Source organism: Herpailurus yagouaroundi, unplaced genomic scaffold, assembly GCF_014898765.1.
Source record: "Herpailurus yagouaroundi ecotype Mexico unplaced genomic scaffold, PumYag 213, whole genome shotgun sequence".
Taxonomy (NCBI): Eukaryota; Metazoa; Chordata; class Mammalia; order Carnivora; family Felidae; genus Herpailurus; species Herpailurus yagouaroundi.
In genome coordinates, this window is record NW_024412444.1 from 10758578 (window position 1) to 10780052 (window position 21475).

Here is a 21475-nt window from a genome sequence, read left to right on the forward strand (position 1 = left end):
TGTACAAAAGACTGGAAAGATAGGACACTGAAAGAGAAAGAAGTTTTATAGTATTGATAACACATGGTATTATAAGAAGCCATCTTACAGAATAAATCTACACATCTTGTTCCTTCAATCGTTCTTGATTTTTCAAAATGTATTATCTACTGCAATTGCTACTCTTTAGGAGCAGATGAGGCTTACCATTTTCTGATATATCTAGTCCTTTCTTTATTGTTTTCCCCTAAAGCTTATTTTTATGGGAACTTACCTTGATCACTAAGTTTTTGCTAACCTTGATGCTCTTGAGGATATAAACACAAGGTTAACAGGAGAGTAAGGACTCCCATTTATGGTGTATTGTGGGGAGGGAGATGGATTAATTAAGAGTAACTTCAATAATAAACATGTACAGGGGCATCTGGGTGGCTCAGCCGGTTAAGCGTCCAACTTCAGCTCAAATCATGATCTCATGGTTCGTGGGTTCAAGCCCTGCATTGGGCTCTGTGCTGACAGCTGGGAGCCTGGATCCTGCTTCAGATTCTGTGTCTCCCACTCTCTTGCCCCCCCCCCCCACTTGCACTCTATGTCTGTCTCTCTCTCAAAAAATAAACATTAAAATTTTTTTAATGTAGTAAACATGTACTACTTTCGCATTCTGAATTAGAACATAAAATTGTTTAAATAAAAATATGGAATGGATCAAATTTTTAAGAGCTTGATTTTAATTTTTTTTAAATGTTTATTCATTTATGAGAGCCAGAGCACAAGTGGTGGAGGGGTAGAGAGAGAGAGGGAGATACAGAATTCTAAGCAGGTTCTAGGCTCTGAGTTGTCTGCACAGAGCCTGACACAGGGCTCGAACCCACAAACCGTGAGATCATGACCTGAGCGGAAGTCAGACGCTTAACTGACTGAGCCATCTAGGAGCCCCAGGAAGAAATTAACTTCAAACTATACATCAAATGTTGGTGGGGAAGCAGGAGTCCACTAAATTTGCTGGAATAAATTTATTGCCTTCGTTGGTTTGTTTGTAAGGTACTGGATATTAGAAAGACATAATTGAGGGGCGCCTGGGTGGCTCAGTCGGTTGAGCGGCCGACTTCGGCTCAGGTCATGATCTCGCGGTCCGTGAGTTCGAGCCCCGCGTCGGGCTCTGCTGACAGCTCGGAGCCTGGAGCCTGTTTCAGATTCTGTGTCTCCCTCTCTCTGACCCTCCCCTGTTCATGCTCTGTCTCTCTCTGTCTCAAAAATAAATAAACGTTAAAAAAAAAATTAAAAAAAAAAAGACATAATTGATCTTATATATTATTACTCTTTATATAACTAACTGTGAAATTCTAAAGCTGAATTTGTATCTTTCAATCTTACAAATTCTTTATTATAGTAATCTTCTGATCACCCTTACTAACAGAAGGGATCATTGGTATGAAAGAAAAACAACTTGTATTTGAAATTTTTATCACTTAGTTTATAGGACAAATTCAATCACTGATTATATATCTTTGCTGTTTGCTTGTTCAGGGCTTTGTATGGGGAGTTGTATTCCATGAATATATATTCCTTGAGTACACCAAAAGGAAAGGACATGTAGGATGAAGGTAGAAGTAAAAATAAAACACTGCTGAAGTATTCAGTTAGTGTGCATAACTTGTCAAATAGCCAAAAAGAGTCTGGCTGAACATTGCTCCCAAAAGGTATTTAAGTATAAAATTTAAATTTAATTTAGATGAAAATTTAAGGGGCGCCTGGATGGCGCAGTCGGTTAAGCGTCCGACTTCAGCCAGGTCACGATCTCGCGGTCCGTGAGTTCGAGCCCCTCGTCGGGCTCTGGGCTGATGGCTCAGAGCCTGGAGCCTGTTTCCAATTCTGTGTCTCCCTCTCTCTCTGCCCCTCCCCCGTTCATGCTCTGTCTCTCTCTGTCCCAAAAATAAATAAACATTGAAAAAAAAAAAAATAGATGAAAATTAAAGAAATATTTTGAAGCTAAAAAAGAGTTCTTGCGTACTTGTGCAATTCTTTTTCTTGTCGCTGCAGTTCTGACGATAACAAAACATTTTCCTTTTTTAGAGAATGGCATTCGGTTTCCAATACATTCCATTCCTTTCTCAACTTCTCTAGTTCACCTAAAATAGTCCCAAAACATATTCATTAATATAGGAACATAATTTCCATAATAATTCAGAGGATAAGGGAAATATTTCAGAGAAAAACATACCTTTCCCCCCACCAAATACATGGCTATTTTTTGATTCCTGTTTATTTTGCATCTATATCTCAGGTAAGTCCCATCACCTTGAACTTCAGTAATATTTTCTTCCCATTCACTTTTATATGGCAAATAATTCTAATAGTATTTAAATAAAATATTGTAAAAAATGTCAATTTATTGTAGAACTTGCAGACCTGGAGAATTTTTATAGCCCCAATATAAAAACATCGCTTTATAGTTTTTAGTCCACGTTGTTGGACTAAAGAGAAAATGGTCCAAATGGTTATTTTGTGCAAATTATCACTGTCAAGAATTAAGAGTTTTATGTAAAATACGTGTACTCACTTTGTAGCCTTGTTGCTTCCTCTCTCTGCTGGTCCTCACACTGCTGACATCGAAGCTGAAAACTATTTTGTAGACTTGTGATTTCTTTCTCATATTCAGACGCTGCTTTCCGCCACCGCTCAAGCTCAGCTCGCACCTTCTTAAGCTCTTCTTGTAATGAGGCAATGTCAGTGTCCCGCTCACAGGCAGCCTTTTCTGCTGCTTGATGAAGGAGTAAAATTTCATCCCGGGCACTAAGCAGTTCATCTCGAGTGCTTGTGATTTCACTGTCCTTCTCCTCCCGGAGATTCTCAATATTGATGTGTAACCTCTGTAGTTGGGCTACAAAAGGATATTTATCTGTCATTTTCTATGTCCAAAGCAATTACAAATAAATGAACTGCCCAAATAAGACTGTAGTTATCACAAACTATACAAGCAATCCATGTTTAATGCAGAAATGTCAAAATACAGAAATACAGAGAGTAAAAAAACCAAAGTGATCTTTTTATTTCTCTCACACAGAGAAAGTTGCTTCTGACATTTGGTATTTATTCTTCTGGATTTTTTATATGTAATTATACACATATAAAAGCAAAAACAGAGGGATTCTAACATATATGGTGTTCTCTATCCTATTGGTGATGAATATCTTTTAATAACAAAAAAGTTACACTGTGACTTCTTTGACTAATCCTTTATTTTAAATATTTTAGGCTGTTCAGTTTTTAATTACTATAAAAAATACTGCTTATAACGCAAGCCTGATTTTTTTCTTAGAGTGAATTCCTAAACACAGAATTGCTTGGTCAGATGGTATGCATTAGTTTGATGTTCTTGATTCAATTTTCTGTCAATATCAATTCCTTAAAGAAGCTTTCTCTGATGCCTTATCTAAAAATAGCCCTCTCATTCTCTAGCCTACTACTCTGCCTTTATTGGATATCACATTATATATTTGCTTACTGTTTATCTTTTCCACTGACTGTACATCTCTTGCATACTCTATCTTTAGTACTAGCAAACAACCAAGAATTATTGGTTGAATTAATGAACTGACAACATTAATGAATGCTTGCCTAATCAAGGAGGTGTATTTTTAAGATTTAGTCTTGTGCCCTCAAGACTTGAACTGGAAACAATCTGTATAAAATACTTGGTTCAGAACTAGAAAACTAGTCTTGGTTACTATAACACAAGAAAACTATAGGTAGAAAAATTCCTTAGGGTAGAAAAGGAAGAATAATTAAGAAGAAAGGCTGAGAAAGGGTAAGGCTGCTCCATAAATAAGCATTAAAAAAATTAGGCCTTTTAAAAAGTTTGCAGGAAGCATTGAGAGGTTAACAGGTTCAAAATCTGAAAAGACATGATGGCCAGAGATGAACAGGACCATACATTTGCGGATGAAGTCATGAAATACACATACTGGCACTAGGGGGCACTCAATGATGACTAGGTAAGACAACTTTAAGCCAAAAGGCAGCCCTAGTTATAGAATCTTTAGGGAAAATTGCCCATATACAGTATAGAATGGAAATATAGATTGAAATCAGATTATATAAGCTAATGGATAAAAACATTAAATTATAATGAGCTTAAAGAATTTTCTATTCAAAAAAATATACAATCTATCCCAGAAATTCTAACTTGACCATAATAAAACTTAAATTTTTAAATAACTCAAATTCCCACTCAAAAATAAAACCCAGAAGACTGCTTTTTCTCAGGGATATTTTAGGGCAAATATCACAGGCCTCAGACAGTGATTTCTTTTTTTTTCTGAACTGAGATTGCTTGACTATTTAATTTCTTCTGACCCTACATCTCAAACTAAAACTTTAAAATAACATTAGTTCTTTCTTTGACAGTGAAGACAAATTAATTTTGCTTTAGGAATTTTACAATAGGAGGGGAAAGAAAGGTTTCTCCTAGGGCTCTCACAATTAGAACCTAACAGTAACAGGAACTCTGGTTAGAAGAAAACCTTTGGCAGGCAGGGATCTTTCTGGTCATTTCTGGATAGCCCACACAAAGAGAAAGCAAAATGGTGGGTATGAAGAACAGCTTCTACCAATGAAGGCAGGGCAGGGATCATTGTGCTCTTCCATGTGATATATAATTTTTGTTGTAATGCAAGTGTGTTATGTGTATTAGAAATGATGTCATCAAGCTAGAAGTGCTGATGCACAGAGCAGTTCAAATTGGTGTCCTGTCCAAAGGCCCCCTGTGTAGTAACTCACTACATAACCCTGAAAGTGACAGTTTTACCAAACCCATGTCTTCACCTATGTTCTTCCCAATCGAAGTATCTACTATTGGAGTACTAGGGGATCTTCTCTTATATCTTCTTAAAAAAAAAAAAAGCCTATCCAGAGGTCTAATTATAGTCTCAGATTCTAGGGACAAACCAAAGACATGAAAAATGGGAATCCTCCCAACTCTTACTTTCCATTCCTTTTGAATCACTACTAACAAACCATAATAAACCCTAATAACCCCGAGGTGTTCCATACCTTGAAGAACCTGTATTTGTTTACTGGACTCCTCAACTTGATTTCGATAGGCTTTTCTTTCTTCTTCCAAAAGAGCTAAAAATAAAATACAGTATATCTAATTTTGTGAGTTAATGGAAGTATTCAGAATTGAGCAGCTGGAAATTTCTAAGAAATTAAATTTTGTTTCTAAGAAGGAAACAAAAGCTAAGGAGTAAGTATTATCAGTATTAGCTGTTAGATAGTTTAAAGATTTTAGGAGCACAAAAGAGTAGTAATAAATCTATTCAATTGAATAGCAGAGTTTTCTAGACCTTGTATCAACAAGATAATATGTGCTATTTTTTACATGAGAAGCATTCTTGCTAGTTGTTAATCAGCATTTTTGAGCTTAAGTTTTAAAAACAAACTTAAAACCCTTATGTTTACCGTCAAGCACTTGGTAAGTTAAGTACTGACTAACAGAAAGTTCTGAGTTCCTCCTGGGGATGTGAATCTTCCTCCAGATCAGGAAGACCATCTTAGAGAACAATGAGGACTCCACAGGCCACTTATTTTCTCTTTGTTTTGCTAAAACTTTCTAAGATACTAGTGACTGCAACTAGGTAGTTATTGCGAAGATATGGAAATGTAAGCTCTGGAGAATAACAGTTATGACACCACCGGCCTATGACACTATGGATAAGTAAACTACTAGAAAAGAAAGTGGTTGGGACACAGCGAGAGATTCTATACTTTTATCTTGCCTGGTTCCTCCCATTTACTGAAGAATACACTATAAAATCACAGGGAATGTAAACTTCCCTCATCTTCTACTGAGGAGCCAACATTAGGTGTAACTAAAACTTTGAAAGTGAAATACATGATGTTTTTTCCTTTTGTTGTACTTTATATCAACTGTTAAGATCTTTTATTGGTACAGATCCTTCTTGATCTTCACATCAACAATGGAACGAAGTAGAGCAACTGGGACTCTCCCCATTTTATTGATCTGAAATACCAGTTCAGGGAGGGTAAGTGAATGAATGTTCCAAGATCACATATCCAATAACACTGTGGATCTGGAACAAGATACCACGCCTCTGGATTCAGTGATATCACATTGCTTCCACGTCCCCTAAAGAATGAATCAAAGTAATCTTGATCTCACCTTGAAGTTCAAAGCATTTTTGTTTACTTGCTCTAGCTAGTTCCTGGGCTTCAATCAATTCCTTGCGCAGATGCTGAATTTCTTGTTTTGCCTCAATTTCTGACTGTGCGCCCTGCAAGTCATCTGACAAAAATATGTTTATTTTAAAAGCAAGAGTCAGTATCACACTATAACCTCTACATCCACGTATTAGCCATCTTTTTCATGTTTAGACATGCACAGTTAAAGAACATAGCACAACTAAGTTAAGTAAAATTTAGAAGCAAATTATATTAAGCATTTTAGTCATTTTGCCCTGGACAAAGAACACAAGTACAGTTAAATATATATTAGTAATTCATAGCAATGGTATTATAAAACATATTAATATATACTAAGTTATACATTTCACTCATGTAGAGCTCATGTAAGGCTTGACATTCAGTAAGATGGGCATAATGCCAGTCTTCTTTATTTTGAAATTGCTTGATAACAAGTCAGTAAAATTTCACTTGGAACTGGAAATGGAAAACAAAAACAAACTTTTCTTCAAGAAAAAGTATTTTAGCATTATTTCCCCAGTTGTGGGAAACATAATAAGAAATCTCCACCATTCTCACTTTGTCATCAGTATTTCCCCAATGCTACACACACAACAAATACCTGCTCAATAATTAAATGATGTAATCTAAATGATTTTATCAAAATAAATTAGATCCAGCATTACGTCTCAAATATGCCCCGTCCTTTAATGTCTTTCCTCTCGTCACTCTGCTCATCTTTTACTGTATTAAAATTTTTTGCAATTTTTTTAAAGTTTATTTATTTATGTGTGTGTGTGTGTGTGTGTGTGTGTGTGTGTGTGTGTGTGTGTGTAAGAGACAGAGAGAGAGAGAGCAGAGACAGAGATAGAGACAGAGAGAGAGAGAAAGCACATGAGTGTGAACGAAGAGGAGCAGAGAGAGAATCCCAAGCAGGCTCTGTGCTGTCAGAGCAGAACCCGAAACAGGGCTCAATCTCACGATCCTGGGATCATAACCTGAGCTGAAATCAAGAGTTGGATGCTTTAACTGACTGAGTCACCCAGGTGCCCCCAAATTTTCTGCTATTGAACACTGCCTGAAATAAGTATATTATCAGTTAGACCACATTCTTCTAGTGCATTCTATTTGACTATTACTTTGGCTTACAAGTAGGTCAGGCATAACTACTAAAAAAAGAGCCAAGAGGGGCACCTAGCTGGCTTGGTTGGTAAAGCATCGGGGTTGTAAGTTTGAGCCCCAGGTTGGGTATAGAGATTACTTAAAAATAAAATCTTAAAAAAAAAAAAAAGCTAAAAATAAAAGTTTACAATATGATTACAGCTGGTCTTAGATGTTACATACCAATATTTTCATACTCCTAGACTATATCCTACTTCTTCCTGCAGGGAAAAGTAATTTTGAGCTTGGTTTCATTTATTCTAGTCAACCTATCAATTCTTCCTTCAAATGGTCTCTTGGTAAAGAGGGAGGCATGTAAACAGAGAGAGATTTTACAGTTGGCAGGAGCACTGTCACAGCAACTACAAAATTTCTCTTCTAACACCACACATTAGAGTCTGCAAAAGTCCCAGCTGCCCATCTCTGGATTTGTCATTACGTAAGACAATGTCGTTATTGTCAGGAGTATTTAGGAGGGATATGTCATGATGCCTGCACCTTATTTTCAAGTGGGTTAGCAAAAAAAAAAAAAAAACACACACCAAAAACTACATAAAATCCTTCAGTGGATAATTTCTTGGTTCTCTGTGTGTGTGTGTTTAAATTTTATTTTTATTTATTTTTTATCTTAAGAAAAAGTTTTTAATATTTATTTTTGAGAGTGTGCATGTGCGCGCGTGCGCACACACACACACACATACACACACACACACACACACGAGATGGGGGGAGGCAGAGAGTGAAGGGGACAAAGAATCCAAAGTAGGTTCCAGGCTCCAAGCTGTCAGCACAGAGCCCAATATGGGGCTCGAACCCACGAACTATGAGATCATGACCTGAGCTGAAGTTGGATGCTTAACCAACTGAGCCACCCAGGCGCCCCCGTTTATTTATTTATTTTTCAAATGTTTATTTGAGAGAGATAGAGCACACAAGAGTGGGGAAGGGGGAGAGAGAGAGAGAGGGAGACAGAGGATCTGAAGTGAGCCCTGCACTGACAGCAGCAAGCCCAACATGGGGCTCGAACTCAGGAACTGTGAGATCATGACCAGAGCCAAAGTTGGCTGTTTAACTGACTGAGCCACCCTGGCACCCCTAAGTTATATTTTATTTATTTTGAGAGAGAGAAAGAGAGAAAGAGAGGGAGGAGGAGGGGCAGACAGAGAAGGAGAGACAGAATTCCAAACAGGCTCCACAGCCCAATGTGGGGCTCTATCCCAGGAACTGTGAGATCATGACCTGAGCCGCAATCAAGAGCCAGATGCTCAACCAACTGAGCCAACCAGGTGCCACTGTTTGTGTGTTTTTTTTTTTAACTTAGCCCTTTTGACATTTGGGGCTGAATAATGCTTTATTCAGGAGGCTGTCCTGTGGATTGTGACATGGGTTTTTGTTTTTCTTTTGTTTTTTTGGTGCAAAAAGGTGATTTTATTAAAGCACAGGGACAGGATCCATGGGCAGAAAGAGCTGCCAATTGTGAGATGTTTAGTAGTTTCCCTGGTCCCTACTCATTAGATGCCAGTAGCATTCCTTCTGAGTTGTAATAACCAAAACGTTTCCATATATTGCCAAATGTCCCTCTGGGGATAAAACTGCTCCACGTTGAGAACTACTGTTCCATCTTAATAATTTGATAACCAAGAGCAAACAAATCTATACGTAGAGTTCTCTTCCACAGAAGCATTGATTAGTACCTCTGAAACTGCTTTTTGTATATTCTAAAAGTGATCAAATAAATACTATAGATAAAGAGAGCCAGGTTTCTCATCATTGGAGAATAGAATTAAAGATATGGAAACAGGGAAGACGAAATTAATCCTGTGGTGTAGGGTACGAATTAGAGTATGAACTCAAATAGATCTGAATGTGTAGACAAATGTAGATGTAGAAATAAATATAGGTACATGAGGCTGTATATATACACATACACATATGTGTGGGCATAAGTATATGTGCACATCTATTTCTTAAATGTCTGCTGAGTGGGCCTAGAAGCAATGAACACACCAAATACTCAGATCTTAGTTTCTAAATACTATTCTCCACTGAAAGAGAACTAGAGCTCTTTGGAGAAATTGTTGATTTCACTGCTAAGGGTAGGAAAAGTACAAGATGAACGTAAAACATCTTTTGGGTCAGAAAGTAGGAAAGGGTTCGAAGAATGGTTGGTTCATGTTGAAAAGATACAAGGGGCTCCCACTGGCCAAACATGGGGCAATGTGAGCATCAAAATAAATAATGACAAAGAAAGGTTATAAGCCACTGAATAACACATTAGTCCATGATGTCACAATGATATAAATAAAGGAAGGAAGGAAAGAAAGAAGGAAGAGAGGGAGGGAAGGGAAGAGAAGAAAATTTTTCCTTATATTAGAAAGCCAGCTGACAAATATGTAGAAGGAATGAGAATTAGGAAATTACTATTTGGCAACTATTATAGTAATAATTGATTCAGGCAAGAAGCCTCAGTAGATGCTACCACTAAGTAGATAAAAGTTGAGAAGTAACAGGATATGTATACAAAGTTAACATCACCAGTGACAGAAAAATTCAACATCAGTTGTCACTTGATATGATGTCCAATATTATTACTGAGGAACAATGCACAAATAACCGTGCTTTTCAAAAATGTCAATGTCACGAAACACAAAGACTGAGGAATTGTTCCAGATTAAAGGAGAATAAAGACACATGATACTGAATACAATGTATGACTCAAGATATTCTCTTATAATGACATTATTTTTCTTTATAAAAGACATTATTGACACAACTGACAAGATGTGTGTGAATAAGGTCTGTGAATGTGATCATGTAATATATCAATGTTACTTTCCTAACTGTGAAAGTTATATGGTGGCTATGTAAGAGAAACAGGAAATAAACACTGGAGTATTCAGGAGTAAAGGCTATCAGGTCTGCAATCTACTCTCAATTGGTCAGGGAGAGAGAGGAAGGTGGATGGAGGAGGGAAGGAGATGGATAAATCAAATCCTGTAAAGTGGTAACAGCAAATGCAGTGAACTGTTAACATTTGGAGAAATCTGGATGAAGAGTACATGGAATTCTTTGTTCTATTCTTATAACTTTTCTTTAAGTCTGAAACTGTATTAGAATTAAAAGTTAAGGTGTGCCTGGGTGGCTCCGTCGGTTAAGCATTTAAGTCTTGATTTCGGCTCAGGTCATGATCTCACGGTTTGTGAGACTGAGCCCCATGCCGAACTCCATGCTGACAGCGTGGAGCCCACTTGGGATTCTCTTCCTCTCTCTCTGCCCCTCCTCCACTCACATGCTTGCTCTCTCTCTCTCTCTCTCAATAAATAAATACACTTAAAATTTAAAAAATACTTTACTAAAATAAAAAGTTAAAAGAAGCATTTCTAAAAACACATATCTACATATACATACAAAAAAGAAAAAAATCAAAATAAAGAAAATATGGCAAAACACTAACAACTGTTGAATCATAAATATATGAGTGTTTTTGGTACTCTTCAACTTTTCTTGTGTTTGAAATTTTTCATAATTACAAAAGATAAGTGAAATTACCAATCCCAATGCTACAATCTTAGAATAAGCACCAATCATTTCTGTCCAAATTCTTGCCCTTAACCTTTCCTGCCCTTCTGCATTCTATCCTACATGGGGATATTAAAGCAATTCTCTTACTTAGATCAAGAACCTATATTGACTTTCTTTTGTATCAAGTGCAGACATCTTTATCTGACTTCTAAATTTCTCCACAATCCAGTCATTACTTATTTTCCACTAGTCACTAATATACTCAATCCCTACTAGTCTCCTTAGTAGCTCTGCCTCATGACTACTTTCCTCACACACTTTTGCTCATGCATTCTCTTTTACTCCTCCAAGCCTGCCCATCCTTTAAAGCCCAGGCTGAAGCCTCTGCATCTAACCCCCTGACATCTAACTCCTAGTGCACAGTGGTCTCTTGCCTGATTTCAAGAGCTTGACAGTAAAACCTAAGCAAACTGATAAGCTCTTTACAAGTTCTCTTAATTGTTCAATAGCATTTTCTTTCATTAAAAAAAATTTTTTTTTAATTTTAGAGAGAGAGAGTGTGGGAATGGGGAAGGGGCAGAGGGAGACAGAGAAAGAATACCAAGCAGGCTCCACACTCAGCGCAGGGTCCAATGTGGGGCTCAATCCTACAACTCTGGGATCATGACCTGAGCCAAAATCAAGACTTAAATCCTCAACCAACTGAGCCACCCAGGTACCCCTAGTTTCATTTTTTAAAGGAGCATGAACCCATATAGATACATATAAGTTTGGAAGAGACCTACTCATTTCATTTAACAAATGAGGAAATAAAAGTCCAGAGATCTGAAATGGCTTACACATCTGGGAAGTGGTAGAGAAAGGACTAGAATTCTCACTCTAATCCAATTGTCTTTCCATGGTAACTTCTTAGTTATATCGCAGAAATCAGCTTTAATTAGCATCCGTTCCTAACAACCAACTCTTACTTTTTCTTCAGAAATAAGAGGGTTCCTATCAGGGATTTCCTTTTAGTAATGCATGTTAAATGCATATATGCTTCACACTTACGCTCCATAGTCTATGGAAATACTATATACTCCATCTAATACAATGCTAGACATACAATGGGCACTTAACTATCTGATTAATGATATAAAAGGTAACCAAAGATTTGCATCTAAAATGTGTAGATTTAAAAAATAAACATAATAACCGTATATGAATTAATATAATAACTAGAGAACTATTTCATTTTATAAATGAAGAATCATATATAATCCATCTTTAAGGTCTATTAAAGCAGACAGTTTTTGTCTGCAGCAGAACAATTCCCTTGATCAGTGATGTTGTGAAACAAAACTAATACTGGTTTTTTTAAACTAAAAACAATGGAACAGATTTTATGTTAAGTAATTATGTTTCAGAAAACTAAATATAACCTACACATTAATAAATTGTGCTAACAAGGGATTTACTATTTGCAAATTATTTCTTTGTACCACATAGGAAAAAGGATCGGCATTTTAATTAGAGCAAATAAGATGCCATGTATCAAATAATGGACACATACAAATTCTACATAGTGTTTGATCATAGAAGTTGAAGATACTGATCAAAAATCTTTACAAATATAATATAATATAATATAATATAATATAATATAATATAATATAATGATATATGATATACACAAAGACTATATTCAAACTAGTCAAGTAAGTACTGTACAGATTCTGTTTACAGAAAACCAAGTGCCAATTTTTTTTATCAAAGACCAATAAGCAAATCTTTTTCTGCTAAGGTTGATAAGTGCACACTGTATTTCATATGGTTATGTGGGAAAATGCATTATTAGTTTACTATGGCTTGGATCCTCTCTCATAGTGCCTTACTTTTGTCACAGGAAGGGATTTTTTGTATGAAGCTACTTCACAATCTTGGGGAAAGTGTTGTGATGAGGACTGGTGGAAAGTGTTTAGATGAAAATAAGTGAAAGCCTTTCTAAGCCAAATCCATTTTATTTAGATGTGCAAGTCAAACAGAAATAAATGTTTTTTAGGAACCATGATAAAGTGGAAAGATTAACAGAATCTGTTTTCTCCTTCACATAAATAGTGTATCCTTAGAACTGCCTGGTGTATGTAGTCTGGGCTAGGGGCCAGCTTTTCTTAGACTAAGGCTAAATTCTGTAAAGAGATCCACACCATAGAAGAACCCAGAAATGAATCAGCCCTGGCACACACAATACAGACAAGATATCCTAAACTGAATTTGGTGTTTTAACTTCGAGGTTTTAACTTAAATTCTGGAGGTTTGATTTAAAACCTGACCTTTGCTTTAAACATGGTTGACATACTCTGGATCATGTGGAAAAGGGCCAAATCAAAGCACTTCTTCCCAAGTTCTATTTTGCATGTGTGTGTTGAAGGCTGATGTAGCCTCAACGTCATGATAGTTACCTCATCAACTAACAGAAGTGATCTGGCTGAGGCGCTGGCCAGGTGAATGCGCCCTCTTTCTACTACGACTGCTGTCACTTTGGAAGGTCTGGCAGTTGCAGGCTTGGTTGATGAGAATAACCATCACAGTGCAGAAAGATCATTTTTCCGTCATAAGAATGTGCAGCCATGTGAGATAGTCCTAGGTGGCACCCTAACTATGAATTTAAGTTTGGCAGCATCCTTTTACTGTCGGTTCTTGCTTCTTTGCCATTCCTTCTGACCAGCCAGGTTCTTGACAACTGGTTCTTTTGTTGGCTCCTCCATCCTCCCCATTGTCCTTTTCTTTCTCCTTAAGTTCTCCCTGCTATAATGGTCCAATTCTCTTACGCAGAAAATTCCCAAACACGTTACTGCCTTTTTTCTGACCAAGTCTTACCTTTCATTACATTTGTGCCACATAGCCTGTGCTCCATCACACTTGTGTTCTTGTACACTTCCCTGTCTCTGACAGATGTTATTCAGACTTTAAACATTATTTCTACTTGTAAATGAAGGCAGTATTTTAAAGAAACGCATGGCTCCTTTTCCCTTCTTGGCATACTCTGACTTATCTTTAACCACCTCATTTAGGGAGCCTATCCTGACTACTGTTCTACCCAAACCCTGCCCTAGCCAGGAAGTTAGCTCTGCTCTCCAAAGTTTCTACCACACCCATTAAAACATTTACTATACTATCAACATATCTCTTTCCTCCATAAGACTGCAGCCTCCTCATGAGTCGTATCTCTGTATCTCTTGGGTCTTGGGTCAATAAATACCTCAGAAATAAGTGAAAATGACTTTCTGGTCCTACTTTCTGTCTTGCACTTCCAACTGCATTTCTGGTTCCTTGGATGACAATACAAAACTGGAGCACCTCTGAATGTGAAAGGAAGCACTTTTAATAATTGTGCTGGGACCATAGGCATAAATGGTTCCAGGCAAACCAGAATCTATGTTCAGGTCACCCTCTCTGTTCAATGATGTGAACAGGAAGTGATGTTTCAAACTTAAACCATCACTTTCCTCACAGGACATCTCTTCTTCCAGATATAATATTCTTGTTAATAACACTACCATCCTTTTAGTAACTCAGGGTCAAATGCTGGAATTCTATATAACTTCCATTTATCTCTCATATTCAGTTCCTTAGGACTACAGATTCAAGGTAAGATTACTGAAGGAAAGATGATAAAGACAAGAACAGGGACCCAAACTGGATTTTGTTCTTTGTTTAAATTTTCACAGCAGGCATTCTAGTTCATACTCTCAATGATTACCTAAGCCTCCTAACTGGTTGCCTTACCTCCAGCCTCTACCTATTCCAGTTCATCCAACAAATCGCCCCAAAATACAGGTCTCATCATTTCTGCACTTAGAAGCTATAGAATTCTGCCAAAAGAATCACTGCAATCTACAAAACACTCAAATGATTATGTGAACAAACTTTAATTGTACTTGTCAAACCCAACCCAAATTATCTAGCTTGTGGTTTCTAATATTCCCTTTGTCTAAGAAGGTATCTCGATCTTCTCCTCTTATAATCATACCCGGTTAAAAAAATCTGTATCTCGATAGATAAGAAAGGTAAGAAAAACAAAAAAGATCTCTAAAAGAAAAACAAAAAAATAAATAACTGTAATGCTATTATCACACTGCAAATAACAAGCAATTCCTTAATATCAAGTATCTAGTCAGTATTAAAGTTTTCCCACTGTCTCAAATTCTTTTTCAGTTGGATTGTATGAAGTTCCAAACAAGGTTCACACACTGCATTTAGTTGACATATCTCTTAAATCTCTTTTAATTCATAGGCTTCCCAATCCTCCTTTCCTTTTTATCCACAAACCTCGCAACTTACTTTTGTGTGTCCTAGAAAATTCTCCACATTCTGGATTTCGCTGTTGTATCCCCAGCACCTCATTTAGGTAATGTCCCTAGTTCTTTACACATCCTGCAAGTTGGCAGTTGGATCTAGAATCCCAACCAGATTCAGGACTCAGTTTTTGTCACTGAATAGGCCATATGTGTATGACACACTTTCAGGACCATCTCAAATGATACTTCCTTCATGAGGCTCAAATTGCCTTTCCTGCCCATCTTCCAAGATAAACAAAAAGGAACAAAAAAACTGCCCATTCTTTCTTTCTCTGTCCTTAAACAACCACCAGGAAGCAGCTTATTATCTATACCTCTCCTATCACCAATTGGACTAGAAACTCCGCAAACCCCAAGGACAGTCTTATCGGAGTTTAAAACCACTGAAGTCCCTGGCATAGTTCCTTTTATAGAGCAAACTTGCATTAGATACTACTTAGACTGAATTCTGGTTTTCTTTTTACCTTTTTGGGGGAAATGATTAAACATACAGAAACTTGTGGTTCAAGTCACATCTTTATTTCTCCCTCAAAAATGTCATAAATTGGTTGAAAATAATATTTCAGGGAAAAGGCACTACTGCTATCCTCATTTTATTTATATCTCATGGTGAATATTTGATCTATTTCATTTTCTTCCTCATACTAGGTGATTAACACGAAAGGTAGCACATTATAATTCTAAATCAAGATTGGCCCTTTTTTTTTTTTAGAAGGGGAAGAATAAAATTTAAAAACAGTGGTTCAGGGATGCCTGGGCGGCTTAGTCAGTTAAGCATCTGACTTCAGCTCAGGTCATGATCTCACGGTTTGTGGGTTCAAGCCCCTCATTGGGCTCTGTGCTGACAGCTCAGAGCCTAGAGCCTGCTTCAGATTCTATGTCTCCCACTGTCTCTGCCCCCCACCCCCCACTTGCACTCTGTTTCTCAAAAATGAATAAACATTAAAAAAATTTTTGAAAAGAAACAAAAACAAAAACAGCGGTTCAAAAAGTCAAGCACAGGGGTTCAATGAGGAAAAAAAAGGACAACTACTTTGTACTACTTTGTACAACTCTCAAGGTTAACCCTATGGCTTAATAATTGATATTTTTCATTTAAACCTAATCATAGAGATTACAAAGCATAACCACATACAATCAACCATAACCCAAGTGCTTCTAATAGGTGCCAGTGAATATATTATTTTCAAGAAATTATACAAGTCTTACAAAAGAGAAACAATGGAAAAACAATCATTTAGGCTTACCACCACTAACTGCTTCCCCTAAAAGATATAGTAGGAAATAATAGTTTTTAAACCCCATAATCTTATTCAATTAATGAAAAGTTACTCTTTAACACATAGGTCTGCTTCTGTCAATCACCAACATCATTATTAGCAGTGTCTTCACCATGATGCTTAACAGGTTATGTTCCCAGCACCATGGTGAGTGATCTACATGCATTATCTCATTTAATCCTCACAATAAATTTCAATTTGACAAACAAAAAAAACTGAAGCACAAAGCGGGTAAGCAATTTGCCTAAGGACAAATTACAAATAAATGGCGGAGCTGGGACTGAACACAGAGCTCTCTGACTCAACTTCTTAGGTAGAGTGTGTCACTTTCCTAACACTCTATGGTTTTATAACTTTGATGTAAGAGGTCTATTGTTAATTCAATCAACAAATAACTGAACATCTGGCATTGTGGTAGGCAACAGGATAAAAGTAAAATATAAAACAGACTGACACATAAAATCACAAGAGCACTAGTAACAGTTGAATATAATTAACACAAGCATAATTGTTACTTATAAATCAATCTGCACTTGGCTGCTGAAAAGATTTCTGGGAGATTTCTATAGTAAAAAAGACCATAAAACAGCTACTTTTGTATGACAGGTGCTCATTACTCTTGTTTCTCTATGTTCCCACAAAGGCCCAGGGGTTCCGACAGTTTTTGAGCATCAGTAACAGTTTACACAGCAACAGTATTGCATTTCTGAGAAGAATCAGAAATGCTCCAAGATGAGACTTCTAGACTATGCAAACATTAACTCAGACTTATTACTACAACGCTAGAAAACCTCATCAACACCAAAGGTCACCTGGGAAGAGTGCAGATCAGTAAGAGTGCCAGGAAAGTACTGGAAACTATGATTGTACTGAAAGACAGGTTGACAATTGTGCTGCCTGGGCCAGTAATCCTCAGAGCTTCCCTTAGTAATGGAATTCAGTCAGAGGTACCTCAAAGAGTAATGCGAGCTTTACTATCCAGGGGGAAGAAGAGAGAAGGCCAGGATGCCCAGATTAAGGATCTCTAGAAGAATCTGGGTAATCTCTTTGTTAATTCCTATCACTGACAACTAGGCCAGCAGCAGGGTCATATAGGGTGAAACTAAGGCTTCCTTATATAATCCAAAACCCAGGGTCTGGACTAAGAGATTCCTTAAAAGCCCAGCCAGAAGCATAAGCATCTCTACACAGAGAAACTTCCACAGGCTGTTTTTGCTCATTCCAGACAGTTGCCTACGGTTAGTCCAGTGGGCTGAACTTATATGCCAATTTATCCTGTATATAAAAGGCAATATAAAAGAGACTATATGGTGACAATCACAAACTTATCAGTAGGCCACCCAAAGCACTTTATTTTAAAAACACTTCGATAAATGTTGACTTATTTACTATTATTATCAGTCTAAATAAGTAAATATCAAGAAATAAATGTAGTTCTCATTTAGAAGTGGTATGAGTGAAAGTTTATTACATGCACTGCTTATCTTAGGCCTACCTAAAATTTCTAGAAGACTGTCCTAAGAACCTGGGGATGTTTACTGGAGGATGAGGGCCAGAAAATGAGGAAATTTACAACTGTTACCATATGACAACAGAGAAAACAGGTAATTCTTTCAAGAACATTAATATTTTCTTCTCTTTCTAATTTATGTTAAAGGTGGTAATGAGCTTCTCTCAGCAATATAAAGGTAAACACAAAAAAAACACAGCTGCATTTCATATTCCTACCATTTACCACTCTGCCCTTCATAACCTTGATTGATCCAAATTATTTTACAATTGAAATATTTTCATTTGAAGCATCGGCACCAACACCAACATTGTAAATTTTATTTCCTGCTACTTTAGAGAACCTATCTTAATCTTTTAACTAAACTTAAAACTTCACATAAGACACACAATTTTGTGGTAAATCTGATGCTCTGATTTAAAATGTTATAAAAACATGTTAAAGTACCTTTTAATAGGGACACTTTAGCAAGAGGTTCATTTAGGTCTTGCTCATCCATTTGGGCGTCTGCAGGGGGGGAAAGATAATTACAAACAGTAATCAGCTCTATCATCAAGCTATCACTATCAAAATAAGTAAGTGAAATTTATACAGGTATTGTATTTGGATAGGTGAAAGTAATTTTAACAATATATCCAAGGTTCAAGGGAGTATCTCCACAAACGGAAGGAGACTGCCTTTTCCCCCAAACACAAACTTTGAAATCTCCACTCACATTAACCTGCATACCTAAACTGCTCAGACAGTAATAATAATATCTGTAGATTTGCAAATACTACGTTACAACTCACCTGTAGTGTCGTCACTACTCTTTTCCTTGCTTGGACTCAGAGTATCCGACAAATCAGATTCCTTTGCTCTTGCCTGGTTTTCTACCAAGAAAAAAAATAAAAGTAGAATCTCATTACAACTGTATCAATAAAACCACCTTAGGCTTTGAGAGCTCTAAATCTACTGATATGCAAAATACTTTTAAAATGAACTGAGGTCACTGCCTCTCTTACTTCTTCACCACTCCACTCCAAAATGGAATGCTGGTTATTACACGTGGCTCATATTAAATTATAATGTGGATCTTGTCTGCTGTGCAGAGGGCTGGGGCTTTTGTCAAGGCTGTCCACTGGCCAACTAGAAACAAAAATGAAGCAAGCTTTGCTAAAGTATGCAGAGAACTGCAACAAATATAGCAAAGTTCCAGGACAATGTGGACATTGTTTGAAAATGATGAAAGGAAATGGCTCTCTTATATAAAAACACTAGTTAGGTTGCCTTAGCAATAGTTATACCAAGTTTTGGGGTTATTTGCAAGTGCTGTGCTGCCTGATCCAATGACGATATCTCAGGCCCTGTTTTCAACAAATTGCTCTCAAAAATCCTAATTATAAGCCCACCAATGTTATTAAAGATGACCGGCAATTAGATCCTTATCTCTAATGGCACATCTGCATGTTCTGTGGCGTGCATTTGAATAGCATTTACAGAGATGGTCATTTCCCTGTTCTCCACAAGGCCTCAGCCAAGTTTTATATCCCAGGATTTAGCTATAATTTGGTCTCTGCATTAATTCACACATGAGCTCTGTTTCAGTCAGGCTAGCCTCTTTACAGGGCTGAGACATGCCAGCTCACTACGACCTCTAACTCTTTGCTTGAGTTGATATTTTGCTAAACTCAATGACCATTCTACTTGGCCTATTCATTAAGATGCAGCTTAAGCCCCAATACCTCTAACAAAGTCTTCATTTCTCCATCATGCTGCTCCTTTTTATTGCAGCTTCTCTGTGTCATATGATTTTGTAATTAATCATGTTCTATTTTATATTCTATGTGTATATATGTATCTGATTTCTTTAGTTAGATTATAAATTCCCTGGGCATATGATTATTTTTTCATAATGTTATGCTGTTGGCTATACTGTTTGTGGTAATACATACCAAACATTTAAATGTGCGTATCTACTTCTAGTACTTCTAAGGAAAAAAGACTTCACATAGTATTATAAGGATGTTCATTGCAGCATTGTTCATTATGGAATGGAAAACATTCAAGATATATTCCTTACTATTAAGTAAAAATAAAGGTTGCTAAAGAACAGTGCATAATATGACCCCATTAAGATTGAAAATAGCTATACATTTAGCTATGAATTTTCAGTTGTGCATATTTATTGAAGTCTAGAAGGATCTACAACAGAGATACTCACGATCATATATCTGAAGCTAGGGTCATGGCAGATATTTACTTTCTAACTCATAATGTCATACATCGTTTGAAAAAATTATATTATTTTATAATCAACTAAATCAAGAGATATTTTCCATTTTGAAAGTAATCAGAAACATCCAAAACCATTAATATTAAAATATATTTAATAATATTAGAATGTAACTTATTATGACCATTTCATTAAGAACATCCTTAGAATTGGTGGCTTAATTTGTGAAATAGGTGACAGATTGCAAGAAGACTCTTGCTTCTTTTCTCACCGCCATTTCTAGTCCGAGGACAACTGCTGAGAGACACAGAGCTTAGATTAGAAGTGAAGTCACTGACCACAGAGGCCCATGGGAATCCAATCTATGACCTCTGGTGCATTCACAGTGTGCTATAATCAGACATTTCTGAATGTTCTAGTTTAATCACAAAGTTACAGTCTCAAACAAGGCAGGCTAATACTTCTAATCTATACACAGAAAAGGGATGACTGTGGGAGAATAGAAAAATGACTGTCTTCTGATTTTAAAATTCTTGGCAATTTTAAGATCAAGATACTGAGGTAAACCAAGAAGACTATATTTTCAAAAGTATTCTTCTGGCTTAGAAGGAACTCTATCTTATATTAAAGTATTAGCTGGGAAAGTAAAATTAAAGGTGGGACCAAATCTTCCATTAAGATCTTACTAGAATATTAAGTTCCATGAGGGCTGGGATTTTTGTCTGTTTTGTTAACTGCTATCTCCCCATTGCAGAAAACAGTGCACAGTGCATAGTAGGTGCTCCAAAATCAGATGTTTGAAGGCACAAGTCTACTTTGAGTAAGAAGACAAAGTTTTGAGCAAGTCAAATTATGGTCCATCACTGTTATATCCTGATATTACAATTATTATATGGAGGCAAACCAAATCTACTCAAGAATGAAACACAGGACACAAAAAAAGAGAAGTAGAGTATCTCCTTCTTTTTAAAACATCCATTCTTTAGCTATGAAGCAGCACCCAACTTTCTAGTATTAGCAAGTCCTGGGGCGCCTGGGTGGCTCAGTTGGTTGCCTCTTTGTTTCAGCTCAGATCATGATCTTATGGTTCGCGATTCTCTGTCTTGCCCCTCTTTCACTCTCTCTCTCTCAAGATAAATAAACTGAAAGAAAGAAAGAAAGAAAGAAAGAAAGAGAAAGAGAGAGAGAGAGAGAGAGAGAAAGAAAGAAAGAAAGAAAGAGAAAGAAAGAAAGAAAGAAAGAAAGAAAGAAAGAAAGAAAGAAAGAA

General features: G+C 36.7%; 1 protein-coding gene across 32 annotated transcripts in view; it reads right to left on the bottom strand.

Annotated features, from left to right (window-relative positions):
• Positions 1-21475, bottom strand: part of SLMAP (sarcolemma associated protein) — a 157597-nt gene that overhangs the window by 12202 nt on the left and 123920 nt on the right. For 22 of the 32 annotated variants that reach the window (XM_040454687.1, XM_040454688.1, XM_040454676.1 and 19 more), the window contains 6 exons: positions 18785-18865; positions 18441-18500; positions 6161-6283; positions 5032-5106; positions 2540-2860; positions 1991-2108 (listed from right to left, as the gene is read on the bottom strand). In XM_040454687.1, the coding sequence (XP_040310621.1) occupies positions 1991-2108; positions 2540-2860; positions 5032-5106; positions 6161-6283; positions 18441-18500; positions 18785-18865 (778 nt within the window). The remainder of the gene's footprint in view (positions 1-1990; positions 2109-2539; positions 2861-5031; positions 5107-6160; positions 6284-18440; positions 18501-18784; positions 18866-21475) is intronic. The other 10 variants (XM_040454696.1, XM_040454697.1, XM_040454692.1 and 7 more) reach the window with 1 other exon arrangement.